The 15615-nt window shown below is 37.8% G+C and overlaps 1 protein-coding gene across 7 annotated transcripts; it reads right to left on the bottom strand.

Annotated features, from left to right (window-relative positions):
* Positions 1-3446: 3446 nt before the first annotated feature.
* On the bottom strand, positions 3447-14992 carry mdm2 (MDM2 proto-oncogene). 7 transcript variants are annotated; one of them, XM_035996206.1, is made up of 14 exons: positions 14786-14968; positions 11263-11298; positions 9006-9065; positions 8942-8946; positions 8829-8903; positions 8184-8317; positions 7631-7680; positions 6677-6735; positions 6245-6335; positions 5966-6153; positions 5246-5371; positions 5030-5101; positions 4780-4948; positions 3447-4537 (listed from the first exon to the last, which is right to left on the bottom strand). In XM_035996206.1, the coding sequence occupies exons 3-14, from the start codon at positions 9046-9048 to the stop codon at positions 4047-4049; spliced, it is 1503 nt and encodes a 500-aa protein (XP_035852099.1). In that variant the 5' UTR covers positions 9049-9065; positions 11263-11298; positions 14786-14968; the 3' UTR covers positions 3447-4046. The 7 variants fall into 7 exon arrangements, with proteins under 7 accessions (XP_035852099.1, XP_035852100.1, XP_035852101.1 ...); XM_035996207.1 differs by having other exon boundaries at positions 14606-14954; XM_035996208.1 differs by lacking the exon at positions 11263-11298 and having other exon boundaries at positions 14786-14992.
* Positions 14993-15615: the final 623 nt, after the last annotated feature.

Raw genomic sequence — 15615 nt, 5'->3', positions numbered from 1 at the left:
TAAGGGGGAACATTATTGAAAACAGCTTGAGAACCACTGGTATATAAGTAAGGAAACATTTAAAATCAATGAAAATTCTGAACTTAGATTGGTTTGTTCAGTCTTCTGAAAGAATAAAAACTGAATTTCTGTCTTCAAAATCTACACCTAGTCAGCAGAGTAGAGATGAGTGTTTGTGAATGACAGCTGTGTTGATGCTCAGTCCCACTGAGAGACCAAAGAGCTCCAGTGGGTTCATCAGGTTTCACTTTTTATTATCCGTGCATTAGAAGAAGTGGCGTCTGGATGTTTCACAGCAGAAAACTGTGTTTAACCGACAAACCGCAGTGATATGTCAGGCAGCCTGAGGCGAGGACACACAGCATCCACAGAGTTTGATTCCCAGAGGAGCCTCCTGTTTATCATTCAGAGGAGATGTGCTCACACAGCAAACTGCTGACAGCTTCAGCAAAACACTGGAGTCCAACTCCCAGCTGGGAACTGACTGATGGGAATGATTTCAACTAATAAAACACAAACTAACACTGATTTAGTTTTTTTTCTACAGAAACTTCCTCCTGACGTGGACAAACATGAAGATATTTCACCAAAACCTCTTTGTGCAGTTTGGTAAGTATTACATTTATTTCTGTTTTTATTTTTACTGCATGCTTTGGCTTTAAGTTATGCGTATTAAACGCACAGCACAAACTGCTATTTACAATTAACTGTATTTAAATTTCAGCCAGTTAATAACACATTATGTAGATATAAATATATGACAACACTGCCTCTCTGTGTTCTTCATGAAGAACTGCATCAGATTCAACATAAAGTGTTCTGGATCTATAAAGTGGCAGTTAAGACAAATATCAGAGGAGCCGATCAAATGATTAATTAACAAGATGGAGGAATGTCTACAGTGATCTAAAAACAACCGGAAGTCAGTTGTTTAACCGCCGGCAGCTGCACTGGCTGTGACACACAGCTCATGGAGACAATTACGGTATTTATCACACTCATAATTCAGTCTACATACATGGTACACATATTTTTAGATTCAGTGTGACTTTCACTTCCCCAGGATATCACTATCTCTGATGTCCATCGTGAATAAACATCCGTAAATCCTAAGAAAGCCAAAGAAAAAAGGTGCCTCAGAACTTTTCTTCAGTATCAAAGTAACCCAGTGGTAGTTGTCTGTGCATCCATGGCTACACTGTAAACAGGAACTCTATTAGCTAATTCGGTATACTTTTAATGGTGCTAATTAGCCAAAATGTAAACAAGTACAGGCTAAAACATGATGGGGGAACAAAAAGTCTGTTATCAACCAATCACAGACCAGAATCTGGTAGTTTTTTTATATTTCCAAAATGTGAATTGCACAAGCTGTTTTACTGTTTTAATATAAATTCAAATAGACATATATATATATATATATATATATATATATATATATATATATATATATATATATATAAAAGCCCCACATGATGTTTTTAAAGTTCACATTTTATACATCATAAGTGTGTAGAGATCTCTCTCCAGAAAGATACTTTCTACTCTCTATATACTGGTAAGACTTTTAATTTATCGGTTTTTATATTTCCAAAACTACGGCTGAACAATTTGGGGGAAAAAAAATCTAAAATCAAAATCTAATTGTGATATTTCTGCCAGATATTGAGATTACGATTCACGATTATTTATGTTTAGCTACACCTTCCACGATCACGGTAACCCTCATGTTGTTCTCGGGTCAAATTTGACCCGTTTTCAAAGTTTCTATATCAGAAATATGGCTCTCTTTTCAACCAAATTTCCCAAAAATAACATGGATGGTTCCATCCGCTAATTGATGATCACTACTTTTATGGTGAAAATCTGTGATCATCCATAAACATACGTTTCTCCGACCTTAACTATTAGTCAAGATCATTCCTAATTTCTGCTCATTTTGCTCGAAAATTGCCGATAATTTCATGTAAATGATTTTAGGTTTATTCACCATCAATTCCATAAAGAAGTGTAAAACTAGTGGTAACAACTTATGAAGTTGGCTAAAAAGATATAACATACAATTGGGTAATCATTAAGAGGTTACTTTATGGTTTATAAACAGGCAAACCGAACCGGAGGACAACAAGTGCACGGTTGACGGGAAGACAACACGAATAAAGTAATTCAAAATAAATGAAAAGTCCACTGAAAGTAGGACATTTTCTTTAAACAATCTGTGATATGTAACGTCATTCCAGCATTTATCTTATGAAAAAAAACAGTAAATACAATATTGAAAAGAGGAATAAAAAATGTTAAATCTAATGTTACAACAAACATTCAACTAAATATTTCACGGTCTTCGCGATTAACTAATCGCATTCTTTCAAATCACGATTTCAATTTGAAAACGATTAATCGTTCAGCCCTAGCTGCAACTAACGATTATTTTCAAATTTGATTATTTTTCTCTATTAATGGATTAGTTGTTTGGTCTCTAAAATGTCAGAAAATGGTGAAAAATGTGGATCAGTGTTTCTACAAAGCCCAAGATGACGTCCTCAAATGTCTTGTTCACAACTCAAAGATATTCAGTTTACTGTCACAGAGGAGAGAAGAAACTACAAGATATTCACATTTAAGAAGCTGCATTCAGAGAATTTGTGCGATTAATTCAATAGTTGACAACTAGTCGATTAATTAATTAAAAAAAAAATCCAAGATTAGGAATAAAAATCTGAAGAATCAATCCAAAAGTAGAAGAACTTAGTTTCTTTTTCTTTCTGTATATAAATTAGCTCTATCTCGAGCAGCTACAACAGTAACATGCTGCTCTAACATTGAGTATGTTTGCATGAACACCAATATTCCATTATTATTCCTAATATGACAATTCTGAATTTGATACAGGTCATGTAAACAGCATATTCCGGTTAGTTATTCAGAATAAGGCATTTTTCTGAATATAGCATTCTCTGATTAAGACGTGGGATATTCTGGTATTATTCAGGTTTTAGAGCCATTCTTTTGACATGTATGCAGCGCATTCAGAATCTGCGTCTCAATCGGGGTTTTTACTGCAGTTTGTGACAGTTTACGGCCTCTTGCCTGTTTACGGCTTTTGGTCAGCTCTGTGCGTTGCTATGGTTGCTGTACACAAACCAACCAGCCAACAGTTTGCAAGGCAGCAGACCCGATAAGAAGGAGAAACACAGCTACTTTTAAACATTATCAAAGACTTGGATATCAGCAGGTTTTTGGATATGAGCACACATCGCTACGGCGACCTTTTCAAGAAGCTGGTTGAAGGAATGAAAGAGGGAAGCTGCGTTCACACGGTCCAACAAGTCCAAAAAAAATCGTATTTTGCACGGCTGCACATAAACAGGAATATTAGTGGAATATTATATGATTAGATGATATCTTGGTCAGTGTGTTCTCGGTCCAAATAAATAACAAGCCCATGAAGAAGTTAAACTTTTATTCAGTTCACAGAAAAGCCTAAACAGAAAATATTAATCTCACATTCATCTTATTACTGAAAGAGCTCATAGAAAAAGTCTGTTTAAATATAAATATATATATATATATATATATATATATATATACTGTATTTATATACATATATATGTATACATGCATCTTAAACCAACACTAGAGAACTTTTCCCACTTCGGTCTCCCTACAGGTCGTCTCATTGGAACTTTAAATAAACAAATAATTTAGATGTTAGGTAAAACTTCAGAATGAAAAATAATTTAAAGAAAAATAAAGAGACTAAGAGAGTGTGAACATGTGCCGATGGACAGAAGCACAGAAGTGAAACTAAAACTTGAAACTGAACTCTTAATACGGTTATTATCTAAAGTCACTCTGGTGTTACTGTGACGTGTATGGAATTATTATTATTATTGAACTGTGAACTGAAGTCTCAGGATGTCTCAGCTGAGGTAGGTGAGGACAGACGGAGGGTGAGGAGAGACTGGGTGACTCAGCTGAGGTAGGTGAGGAAAGAGAGGGTGAGGACAGTCTCATCTTATGTCAGTAAGGACAGACTGGGTGTCTCAGCTGATGTAGGTGAGGACGACGGACTGGATGGGCAGCCTGCAGACCGGACACAGCTTGTTCCTCTTCTTCAGCTTCCTGGCGCAGACGTAGCAGCACATCAGGTGTCCCGTCCGTCCGTGGACAATGCAGCCGTTCTTTGGCCGGGACTGACATATGAGACAGGGGTCCAGGCACGAGTCCGGCAGCCGCCACTCAGCCGACACGCTGCGCTCCAGCTCGGGGGCCGCAGGGTGAGGAGGTGGAGGACTGGTGGGGGAAGACGGTAGAAGCTCCTGGGAGTCGACGGAGGAGGAGGAGAAGGAGGAGGGCTGGGAGTCAGGAGCCCAGAGCTTCTGCTGCGAGGAGGACGAAGGCTGCGAGGACGCGAGGGGGTCCTGGGAGTTGGGTGCAGAGGAGGCGGAGTCAGACAGGCACTGCGACAGGAGAGGAGTTTTCGCTCTTTTCCCATCTGGAACATCGACTCCTTCGTTGTCCTCGACATCAGAACCTTCAGGTGACACATCAATCAATCAATCATCAATAGTTTGTGCAGAAGAAATTTGTTATTAGTAGCAAAGACAGTGAGGCAAAATAGACTTTCTAAATCTTCTGGGTCAATGTGATTTCTCTAAGCATCTCAAAATTTAGGATGTTTCATCATTTTAAAAATGACTTTTTAAGACAGTCAAATATCAATTCTTGTATCATTCTAATATTTTGTAGCACTAGAGCAGTGCCCCCTCCCCCTACCTGGAGCTTCTTTGGCTGCTGATAGGTCGGTTGACTTTGGGGGTAGGACTTTTGGACTGGAGGAGGCGGACACCTCCGACAGCCAATCCTGGCGCAGTGCCCAGCAGCAGCGGCAGTTTCTGGGGAGAGGTGGGTTCAACTCGTCACACTTCGCACAGCGCCAGTAGTCCTGAGAGAGGAACACACACACAGTTAGACCTGCAGTATACAACAAATGTGTGTGTTTGTTTTATATTTTGTGTAGACTCACAGCTTCAGTGATCTCTGTGTCTTCATCAAAGGAGTCCTCCTCCTCTGCCTCAAATATGGTGACCTCGTATACCTAGATAGATAGACAGACAGACAGGTAATACTTGTTAGTAAATACTTTTACTGTTGGTTCTGGTCTTTTCATCGGATTTGTTGACAATGAAAAGATACAGTACGTCACCAGACTTATTCTTTAGGGATTCAGAGGCCTGTTTACCTGGTCATCTGCAGACAGAGAGGCATCATCTTCATTGTAGTCGTCGGAGTCGATGGACTCAACCTCAAATTCGACGCTGAAGTTGTCGCTGTCCGAGTCTGCGACCGTGACCTCTGACCTCACAGACTAGACAGACACACACACACACACACAGTCGTGTTATAAACCAATACAACAATTCTACATCAACAAAATAGGGCTGCAACTAACGATTGTTTCCATTGTTATTTCTCAATTAATCGATTAGTTGTTTGGGTTAAAAAATGTCAGAAAATGGTAAAGTTGAGTTGTTCTGTCCACAACTCAAAGATATTCAGTTTACTCGCACAGAGGAGAGAAGAAACTAGAACATATTCACATTTAAGATTACGCAAGACAAATTACACAAAGCGATCAAACTATCAAAATAGTTGCAGATTAATTTAATAGTTGACAACTAATCAATTAATCTTTGCAGCTCTATAACAAAAGAAAAGTAAGTGTGTGTGTGTGAGAGAGTGTGTGTGTGTGAGTGTGTGTGTGTGTGAGAGAGTGAGTGTGTGTGTGTGTGTGTGTGAGAGAGTGAGTGTGTGTGTGTGTGTGTGTGTGTGTGTGTGTGTGAGAGAGTGAGTGTGTGTGTGTGTGTGTGTGAGAGAGAGAGAGTGTGAGTGTGAGAGAGAGAGTGTGTGAGTGTGTGTGTGTGTGAGAGAGTGTGAGTGAGAGAGAGAGAGAGATACTCACAGTGCTGTGTGAGTCAGATGATTGGCTGCTGTGTCTGTCCCGTACACTTTCCAGTCCACCAATCACGCACCACGACAGACTGTCATCAAAGGTCAGGGAGTAGCTGTCAGACCTTCTCCTCTTCCTGCCTCCCTCTTCCTCTTCGTCCTCCGACTCATCTTCATCCCCCTCTAGACTGTGGGAGGGCCCTGAGGAGGGAAGAGGGTGGGAGGAGTTCAGTATCGCAGCTTTAGTTTGTGAGCTCTAACGAGTTGGCGGCACCTCAGAGGAGACACTCACCTGGGTCACTGCTCCTGCAGCTGCTGCTCCTCCTCCTCCTCCGCCTTCCCCTCCTGTCTGGCGATGAAGAGCGACTTTCTGAATCCGCCTCCTCAAAGCACAGACAAAAATTCAGTCTCCCATTTTGTAGTCATCCTTTAAAATATTGTTTTTAACTCAATAAAACAAACATTGAAATGTCTTTCTTGTACACCAGACTCCTTTAACACATTTGAGAGTTTTTGTTTTGCCTTTCTTTTCTTTATTATAAGCAGTGCAGGACAAAGTTCCTTACTTACTAGGATTCCTGCAGTTTGCTGCTGTTCTCAACTTCCCAGCATTATTTATCATTTTTTGTCAAATACTACAAGTATGTCTAAGCCCCCAGAATACTTTCATTAACTGCAACACACTGTCAAAAGTTCCCAGCTGTATTATGAGACTGTGTCTTACCTCTGTCCCTCCGTCTGTCTGACTGTCACTGTGTGCTTCACTCAAGCTTGGCGGTGAATCTAAGGAAGAGCAAGAGGACACGTTTAGTTTAGTCTGAGCAGCAGGCAACGGATAAGGAGATGAAGAAAGGGGGAGTTAAGACAACAGTGAAAGAAGAGTAGAAATATGTGAGGAGGGGGGCTGCATCGAGGAGCACAATGCAAAGGAAATAAGGAAATTCTTCTCAACTGTTCACCATCACCAGGTTTAAAAAAGGCAGAGGGAAAGAAAAGGTCAAAGAGAGAAGAGCTAAATCCAAATGTCCACCCTTCAAACTTCAGATTCACGTACAGTGACATGTTCACCATGATGTCAAGTTGGCGAGGGTGGCTAGGCCGCGTGTGGACGAAATAATGATGTGACAAAGGACTTAAGACCTCCCTCGTTGCCATGCATATTAAGTTGCTAAGTCTGTAGTTTTCATTATATTCAACTATTATTCATTTATTGTTTAATGTATTCAGACAAAGAGCTCCACAGTTGGCTCGCGATCTATTCTCTGCGAAGCGCGAGTGAATCTGGCAAGAGACCCCACTGATAATCCATTCTAAACCATATGAATATATATATGAGCTGACTTTTCACTTTAACACCAAATCCTCTGCCCTTGTGTCGTCAGGCGATGAGTGAAATCTGACTCCTGCTACTCTGTGACACTTTCACAGGGCTGCTCGTATGCAAAAATGAACTAAACTGGTGCTCTTTCTATAAAATAAAAAGCAAAATGGCGGTGGGCAAGAAATGTAATCAGCGTACGCCCGACTACCGTGTAACACTGACTACTGCGGCAAGCTTAGCCCACGTGGACTTGATGAATGGTAGATTTGGATAGCATTCGGCCCTAAATAGAGTGGAGGAAGTGTGTTGAAGTCCGGACATTTGGAGTCAGCCCAAGAGAAAGAAGAGCAGTCCTACCTTGGCTCTTCACAGCCACCAGGTTCTTGGTGATCATAGCAAACAGAACTCTGAAACATAAAAATACTTCAGTTACCTCACTGGCAAAGCCTGCATCACACCAAATATATTTTACTATATTATACTACTATATTTTATACCATACTACTGTTTTAATATGCAAGACTGTTTTATTACATAATGTACGACATCACATTTCTATATAAATACAAGCAAACTTTAAGTATACTGTAATTATCTATGTGTACTGCTTGCCCTGTACTTTTGGAGGTCAACTGCTCTTGTATATTTTATATTTCTATTTTCTCTATTAATCTGTACTTATTTCTATCTTTGTGATGCAGAAACACCTGAATTTACTCTCTAGGATCATTAAAAGGTTAATCTTATAAACGTTTTTTTCTTATCTGTAAAGTATAAAATGCAATCCTTTACATTACTGACAGAAACTTCCCTTTAGGAAACGGTCAGTTGTTATTTTCAGAGCAGAACAAAACAAACAGTGACGATGAATCTAAATAACCTCATTAATCATCAACTCTCTCTCTCTCACCGTGGCTCTTTAACAGAGAAGCTGTCGACTCCCAGCACCCGCCCCAGTGCATCGTGGGAGCAGTGGACGATGTGCTGCTGCTTCTGGTCATACAGCTGCTTCTGGATGATGTACTGGCCCAGGTAGAACATCACCTGCAAGAAAGACCATCACAGATGCATCATGGGAGACATGCAAACACCAGACTGCGTGGAGAACAGCCAATCAGCTCCTGACACAGCTCCATCATGCTAAACGAGCTAAACCTGGCCGAATGAAGCATTAAAAAAAAAAAAAGGTACAGGGAACTTGATTTACAGTAGACGTATTTGTTCCATGATTCTATTTATATATTTATTTATTTTTAGATATATATATATATTTGTTTTTTATTCATTTCTGTGGGTCATCATGATTAGGTACCAGGAAGTACATCAAATAAGGGCGAAACAACAACAATGGAAGAAAAAAAAACAATTTCAGAATTTTATCAAAATCAGAGTTTCATCTCATGATTCTATTTTTAAAATGGTCCATTTTACTAGACAGACATGTTGTTTTGTCCGAAATCATGAGTCTACAGGGACATTTTCCCTGCAGACTCTGACCTGTAAAGTTGTCTTCAGCTGTATTTAGTTAAACATGAAGAAGCTGTGGACACTGTACCTCCTTCATGGTGAACACGTCTTTAGCAGCTCCTGCGTGTTGCAGCAAAGAGTGGAACTCTGCCTTCGCTCTGACCTAAACACACACAAACGGGCAAAAGTTAAGTCCCGCACTAGTCAGTGAAGAGTTAAGTAAGAGTTGAGTTAAGTTAGTAATTAGTTGCTCTCACCAGTTTGTTGTCGTCAGCAGCGTCCATGTTGAGCTCCCTGTCAGCGGACATTGTGAAGCTGATGGTTCCTGCACACAAACAGCTTATTAGTGACAAGCAGTAGAAAATGCATGAATGGATTAACCAATGAGCAGCGGTGGAATGTAACTAAGTACATTTACTCAAGTACTGTACTCAAGTACAAATGTGAGGTATTTGTACTTTACTTGAGTCTTTTTTTTCATGCCACTTTCTACTTCTATTCAACATCTCAGAGAGAAATATTGTGCTTTTTACTCTACTACAATAATCTGACAGCTTTAGTTACTAGTTACTTTACAAGTTAAGATTTTGAAATACACATTTTTTTGCACACAAAACACTTGGAGTTTATAAAATACAATGTTTTATTATAAATTAAATTAGCCAACAATATAACAGCTTACAAGTCCAGGTGAAATGATTAGATCATTAAACACATCATTGTTTTTGATCAAGGATATTTTTGCATGTACTTTTACTTTTAATACTTTAAGTACATAATCCTGATGATACTTACTTACTTTAACTGAAGTAACATTTTCGATGCAGGACTTTTACTTGTACCAGAGTATATTAACAGTGTGGGGTTAGTACTTCTGTAAGTAATTAGTAATCTGATTACTTCTTCCACCGCTGCCAATGAGCTTCCCAGCTACTGTAGCTAGCAGTAGTGACAGTGTCTGATGGCACTGACTGAAACTCTAACGCCTCCTGCAGCACAATCCACTGTCATAACAACCCCACTTCTAGTTTATTTTAAGTGTGCGACGTCTCCCTACAGCCCGCAATCAGATACAAAAAGGAGAAAATATTTACGCTTTTTATAAAATGTAATGATTCTGTCTGAGGCTTTTTTGGTTCTTGAGGAAACTGAATTTAATGCTGGTGGCTAATCTTAGCAAATGTCAGATAGATGTGTAACCAGTGACTGTGTGTAACTGACATTATTGAGTTAGTTTGCTGTCTTTCAGCATGACAGATTAGCATTTTTCACAGAGCAATTTTGGGCGATTTTTACCCCCGATGTTTGAAACTTGGTGGCATTTACATTAGTGGTGTTAATCTCACATTTGATCACGATATGATATATATCAATTCTTTGGACAACGATACAATATTTACTGATATCACAAAGTCTGCTTCGATACGATTTGGATTTGATTCATTCAGGTCCCTGCAACCGATACGATACATAAGACCATTTAACACAGTTACATTTATAAATATTTACAAAAAGCAACTTAAATATGATTTGAGAATGTCATTACTGAGCTCTTCTTTACATTTAAATTAAAAAACTATTTTTAATCTTTCTTAAAAATAAGAATATGAAGTGGGAATTTCAAAATAAAGGTGCATCTTTAAGATGACGATATGTATCGCTATTCTCACTTTGTATTAATAATATTGAATTGTTGATGATTGAACCGATACATCGATGTTACACCCCTAAATTACATACACAATTACACAATTTCTGTCCACCTTGACTGTGTTTTATGAATCAAATGCCTTTATTTGGGGGGATTTTGCCCTTTGCCCCCGATTATTTCCGACACAAATGATTGAAAAGTTAAGGGCAATGTGCTCCACTATCATGCATGACCCCTGAAAAAAACTCTCCCACTTGTGTAAAACTTACGGTAATTACATTCTTTTGGGATCACTAATTTACAACAGAAATGGGTAAAACAATAAGTTATCAGGGAAACAATTAAAGGAGTAATTTGTCAGTTATCAACCAGTCTTATTAGTATATAGCTATGCATCATGTACACAGTGGTTTTGGATAGAGTTGCAAAGATTAATCAATTTGTTGTTTTTTATAGTATATTCTATATATATATATATATATATATATATATATATATAATTTATCAGTTCAAGTCATTTTCTAAGGAAAAAAAATGTCTGTCAGCTTGTTAAATGTGAATATTGTTCTACTTTCTTCTCTCCTCTGACAGTAAACTGATTATATTTGAGTTGTGGACAAAACGAGACATTTGAGGACGTCATCTTTGGCTTTAGGAAACACTGATCCACATTTTTCACCATTTTCTAGACCAAACAACTAATCGATTAATTGACTAAATAAATCGACAGATTAATCAACTATGAAAAGAAAATAATCGACAGATTAATCAACTATGAAAAGAAAATAATCAACAGATTAATCAACTATGAAAACACTCATTAGCTGCATCCCTAGTTTGGGATATAAATCAGATTAATTAAAAGTCTTACCAGTATAGACAGAGTGGAACGTATCAGCAGTCCATCCTGTGCAAAGCAAAAATAAAGTGCAGTCAGAGTGGATCAGAGCTGCAGCTTCTTATAGACCTGCTCAGACATGTCAGGACTAGACCAGCCTAGATGGCCTGGCCTAGCCAAGCTGGGCCTATCAGGGCCAAACAGGCACAGTCAGGGCTGAGTCAGCTGCAGTGTGTAGTATGTTCATGTTTAAACTGACAGTAACAGCTGATTTCATCACACAGTTCTGTAGAGACATGCCAGGACTAGTCCAGGATGACTCACCTCTGTCAAAATATGGGTAACCACGCTAACCAACGGTAACCAGGGCCAACAGGGCTAAACCATGATTGTGACACTGATCGGAGTACGCTTCCTTAGCAGGACTGTCCTCTAGCTTTAAGGAAAATGGGGAAGTGGATAAAAATCCAATCTGGCATAATATTCCCACATCATTTATTTGGGCCGCCTATCAAATTAAATTCATCCCACCCAAAAGCATTTTAGATATGTTTTAAATGTATGTTTTGTGGGAAGCATTAAGACACCCCCTTACTACAGACAGCCACAGACAGGGAAGTTTAGTCACGGAGCAGAATATCCTGACCTAGAGGTTGTGACAGCAAAAGTTTCACGGTTTCACTGTATTGCAATTACAGCTTTCAAATGTATTATTTTTTAAATGTCTGGGTTAAAAAAAACAACTTTTTCTCCATTGAACACAATGTATTTTATTTTTAAATACACTGCACACTGGCAGGGAGACGGGTTTCTAAACTGCACTTCCTGTCCTTGACGACTCATAAATAACAGCTCATACCGCGGAAACGGTACGATGGAACATTTTAGTGGGTTTGAAACTGTGACTTTTTCAAACGGCGGTATATCTTGAAACTGGTAACTGGGTCATGCCTACAGATGTGATACATACCAGCAGGGCTGCACAATATATCATTTTTTTTTGGTTTTTTTTTTTTTTATCGTCATCGCAATATCAACTGCAGCAATAACCGTATCGCTAAAGGTTGCAAATATCGCAAAAGAAGACACTCAGATTTTTTGTGTTGGTTGATAGAAAATATCAGTAGAAAAATTAACTTTAAAATGTAACTATTATTCTTTTTTTAGTGCCGACTTTTATATTCAATTTGTTAAATAAAAGAAAGTTGGAAATGATTTCCTTTTAACTGTTTTAAAATCAACAAGCAGTTTGTTGTATTTTAGCAGAATACTGAAAGCAGCAGAACTGAGTACACATTAATATCTGTTTATGTATCGCAAGTAATAACGTTATTGCAATATTCGACAGCGCTATCGCAAATTTTCCTCTTAACGTGCAACACACACACACACACACACATATTTTTATTTAATAAAGTGATTTATATTTTTTAACAGCTGTATATATCACTAACCCTGTATGGTTGTGATATTATTATTATTGACGTATGGCCAGGCTCAGGTTAAACCCTTTGTAAAACATGATGAAATACATACAGAGACCAGATATCGATACCGACATTTTAGGCAGTTAACGGAGGCATTTACGATACTAGTATCGGTATCAGAACAACTCTACATGACAAACTCAAATCACATTTGTAAACAAGCTTTATTCTAAAAGAATAAAATAAGATAATAATATATTCATGAGTAATAAAAAGATGAGTATATAAATAAATGATATATATATATACACACGTTAAGGCTGTGAAACAATATTCACAGATTGGCTTGATATATTTTTAAAATCTAAATTACCAACAAAAATATGGCAGAATGAATTCTCTGCATACATATAAAGAGCTGCAAAGATAATCGATTAATAATCTTTGCAGCTGTGTGTGTGTGTGTGTTGCACTATGAGGAAAATAGGGGATAGCGCTGTTAAATATCGCGATAACAATATTACTTGCGATACATAAATGGATATTAATGTGTACTTAGTTCTGCTTAGTTCTTTCAGTATTCTGCTAAAATACAACAAACTGCTTGTTGATTTTAAAACAATTAAAGTTGTCAACTATTAAAGTAATCGCCAACTATTTTGTTAATTGGTTTGAGTAATTGTTAATGAAAAACTGATTCTAGCTTGTTAAATATGAATATGTTCTAGTGTCTTCTCTCCTCTGTGACAGTAAACTCAATATCTTTGAGTTGTGGACAGAACAAGACATTTAAGGACGTTGTCTTGGGCTTTGGGAAACACTAAATTGACATTTTTCATATAAGCTGTGCAAAAAATAACATGGCGGCCAAAATGTAAAAACATGTATTTATTTTTTTTAAGAACTAGGCACAACATACCCAGGCTCAACCCATGCTGGTCAGCCTTGTTTAGCCCTGCTTGGCCCCCTAAGTGTGAATATGTCTGGGCAGCTTTCTACGTTTCTAAATGACTGTACAGAAACAAATGACTCGTTCACCTACAGCTGACGAACGGCATGAGTCAGCAGTTGAGCAGTTCCCATTACAACACAAACACATGCAGAGAAAATATGTCTGGACATGTCCCGCTCCCGCCCTCCCGTCTCTCTCTGACTTTCTACTATCACTAACCTGTCACTAACATATCTGATGAAGACCGGCTTAACTCTTTTACCATGTCAGGATCAGGATACAATAAGTACAAGTTCACGTACATAAATGGAATATTAATCAGCAGAAACTTTAGTTCAAACTGGACTTAAAAAAACAGTTAAACTTCTTACTTCGCTTTCACAGTCAGTCTGTGGATGCTATGATGTGTGTTTGTCTGCTGCTTCAACGTGGCAGCTATCTATTGTAAAATATTAAAGCTAACGTTAGTGATTAGCTAACTCTTATAACAATACAACGGCCACGAGTAACCGTTAAAATTCAAAACATTGCATCTCTGCCTGAAAAACATACCGAAACCGGGCAACGTTAACATTAGCTAGCTACTAACCTACTCTTGTATATTAGCTTGGAGGCTAAAAACACAGTCCTCAGTTTTTATGTACTGTTAGTTACAACAAGGTGTAATATTAAAATCACCTCAAATTAAATACCAAAGCAGTTGTGTCAGAACAGTTAATAGTTCTTAATATCCATGAAACTTCCCCAGTTGATAAGCTACTTACATTAAGACGATAGGTTATGTTTAAATCTGCAAATGAAGCATAATCTAATGCTAACTTTTGGTAAATTTAGGAGTAATCCAAAGTTACAGACACTAGCGTTAGTCTGAAAAAAGACATGGTAGCAAAATAGCCCAAAACTTCTAAATTGAAAAAGTATGTTTTAGCCTGTAGTGTCTGCCCTTAAAAAGCTCTGAATTTAAGTTTCTCAAGCGTCATGAACCTTTTCGTCTTACCGTAAACTCGTTAGCAGACCGCAGCCTCCTCGCGGCTCCTCCGTCCCGCTCTACTCAGCCAAGAAAACACGAGGCTCCGCGGCCTGCTAGCACACTGCTAACTACCTGCGAACTTTCGCTACTGCTAATGTTAACCCTGGCGTAATTGCACTTAAACCCTTTATTTATATATTAACCTACCTTGCCCGTTACTCTTGATTAAATAATATCATTCAACGGCGTGTATCTACCAGTTTACAGGACAGTTGATACACTGTTCAGTTGTTCCTTCAGACCATAGACTCCAGCCAATGTAAACATTACTGGTGTTTCAGACTTTTCGTGTGGCGCTCCTGCTGGCCGAACACTGACACTGCATCCTTGTTTGTTGCCCTCAAAGAAATACAATGGATTCATTCTATTTCTATGGTTGCACTATACTGCCATCTTCTGGAGTAAGTTAACTCCCACAGTGTCCAGTATGTCAGATTTTCTCATCAGTCCAACATGTTCAGTCCTCATTAGGAAGCTGACCGAGCATCTTCTGCCTTGTCCACTTTCACCCGATCTGTTAATACCATAGACTGTATAGTCTATGGTTAATACATCTTGCTTTCACAACACTCCAGTACGTTCTTTTCTCCTGCTCCTGTTATCCCAAATCGTTGAATTTCTTTCATGTCCTTTTCTCTCTGATACGTATTACCTGCAACTACAGTTTCTGGTACCTTAAAATTATCACAAAAACCCGTTAGATGCTTCTCTATAATGTGATATATATATATATATATATATATATATATATATATATATATATATATATATATATATATATATATATATATATATATATATATATATTTTATATATATTTATTTTATATATATATTTATATATATTTTATATATATTTATTTTATATATATATTTATATATTATATATATATATATATTTATATATATTTTATATATATAGCTTATTTGTCAGCTTTTCTCATTTAATATTAAAATAGTTCCTTATCTGTTATCTTA

The sequence above is a fragment of the Sander lucioperca genome, chromosome 20 (genome assembly GCF_008315115.2).
Source record: "Sander lucioperca isolate FBNREF2018 chromosome 20, SLUC_FBN_1.2, whole genome shotgun sequence".
Classification (NCBI taxonomy): Eukaryota; Metazoa; Chordata; class Actinopteri; order Perciformes; family Percidae; genus Sander; species Sander lucioperca.
The sequence above is the reverse complement of the archived record's forward strand: the minus strand, read 5'-3'. Positions and strand labels throughout refer to the sequence as shown.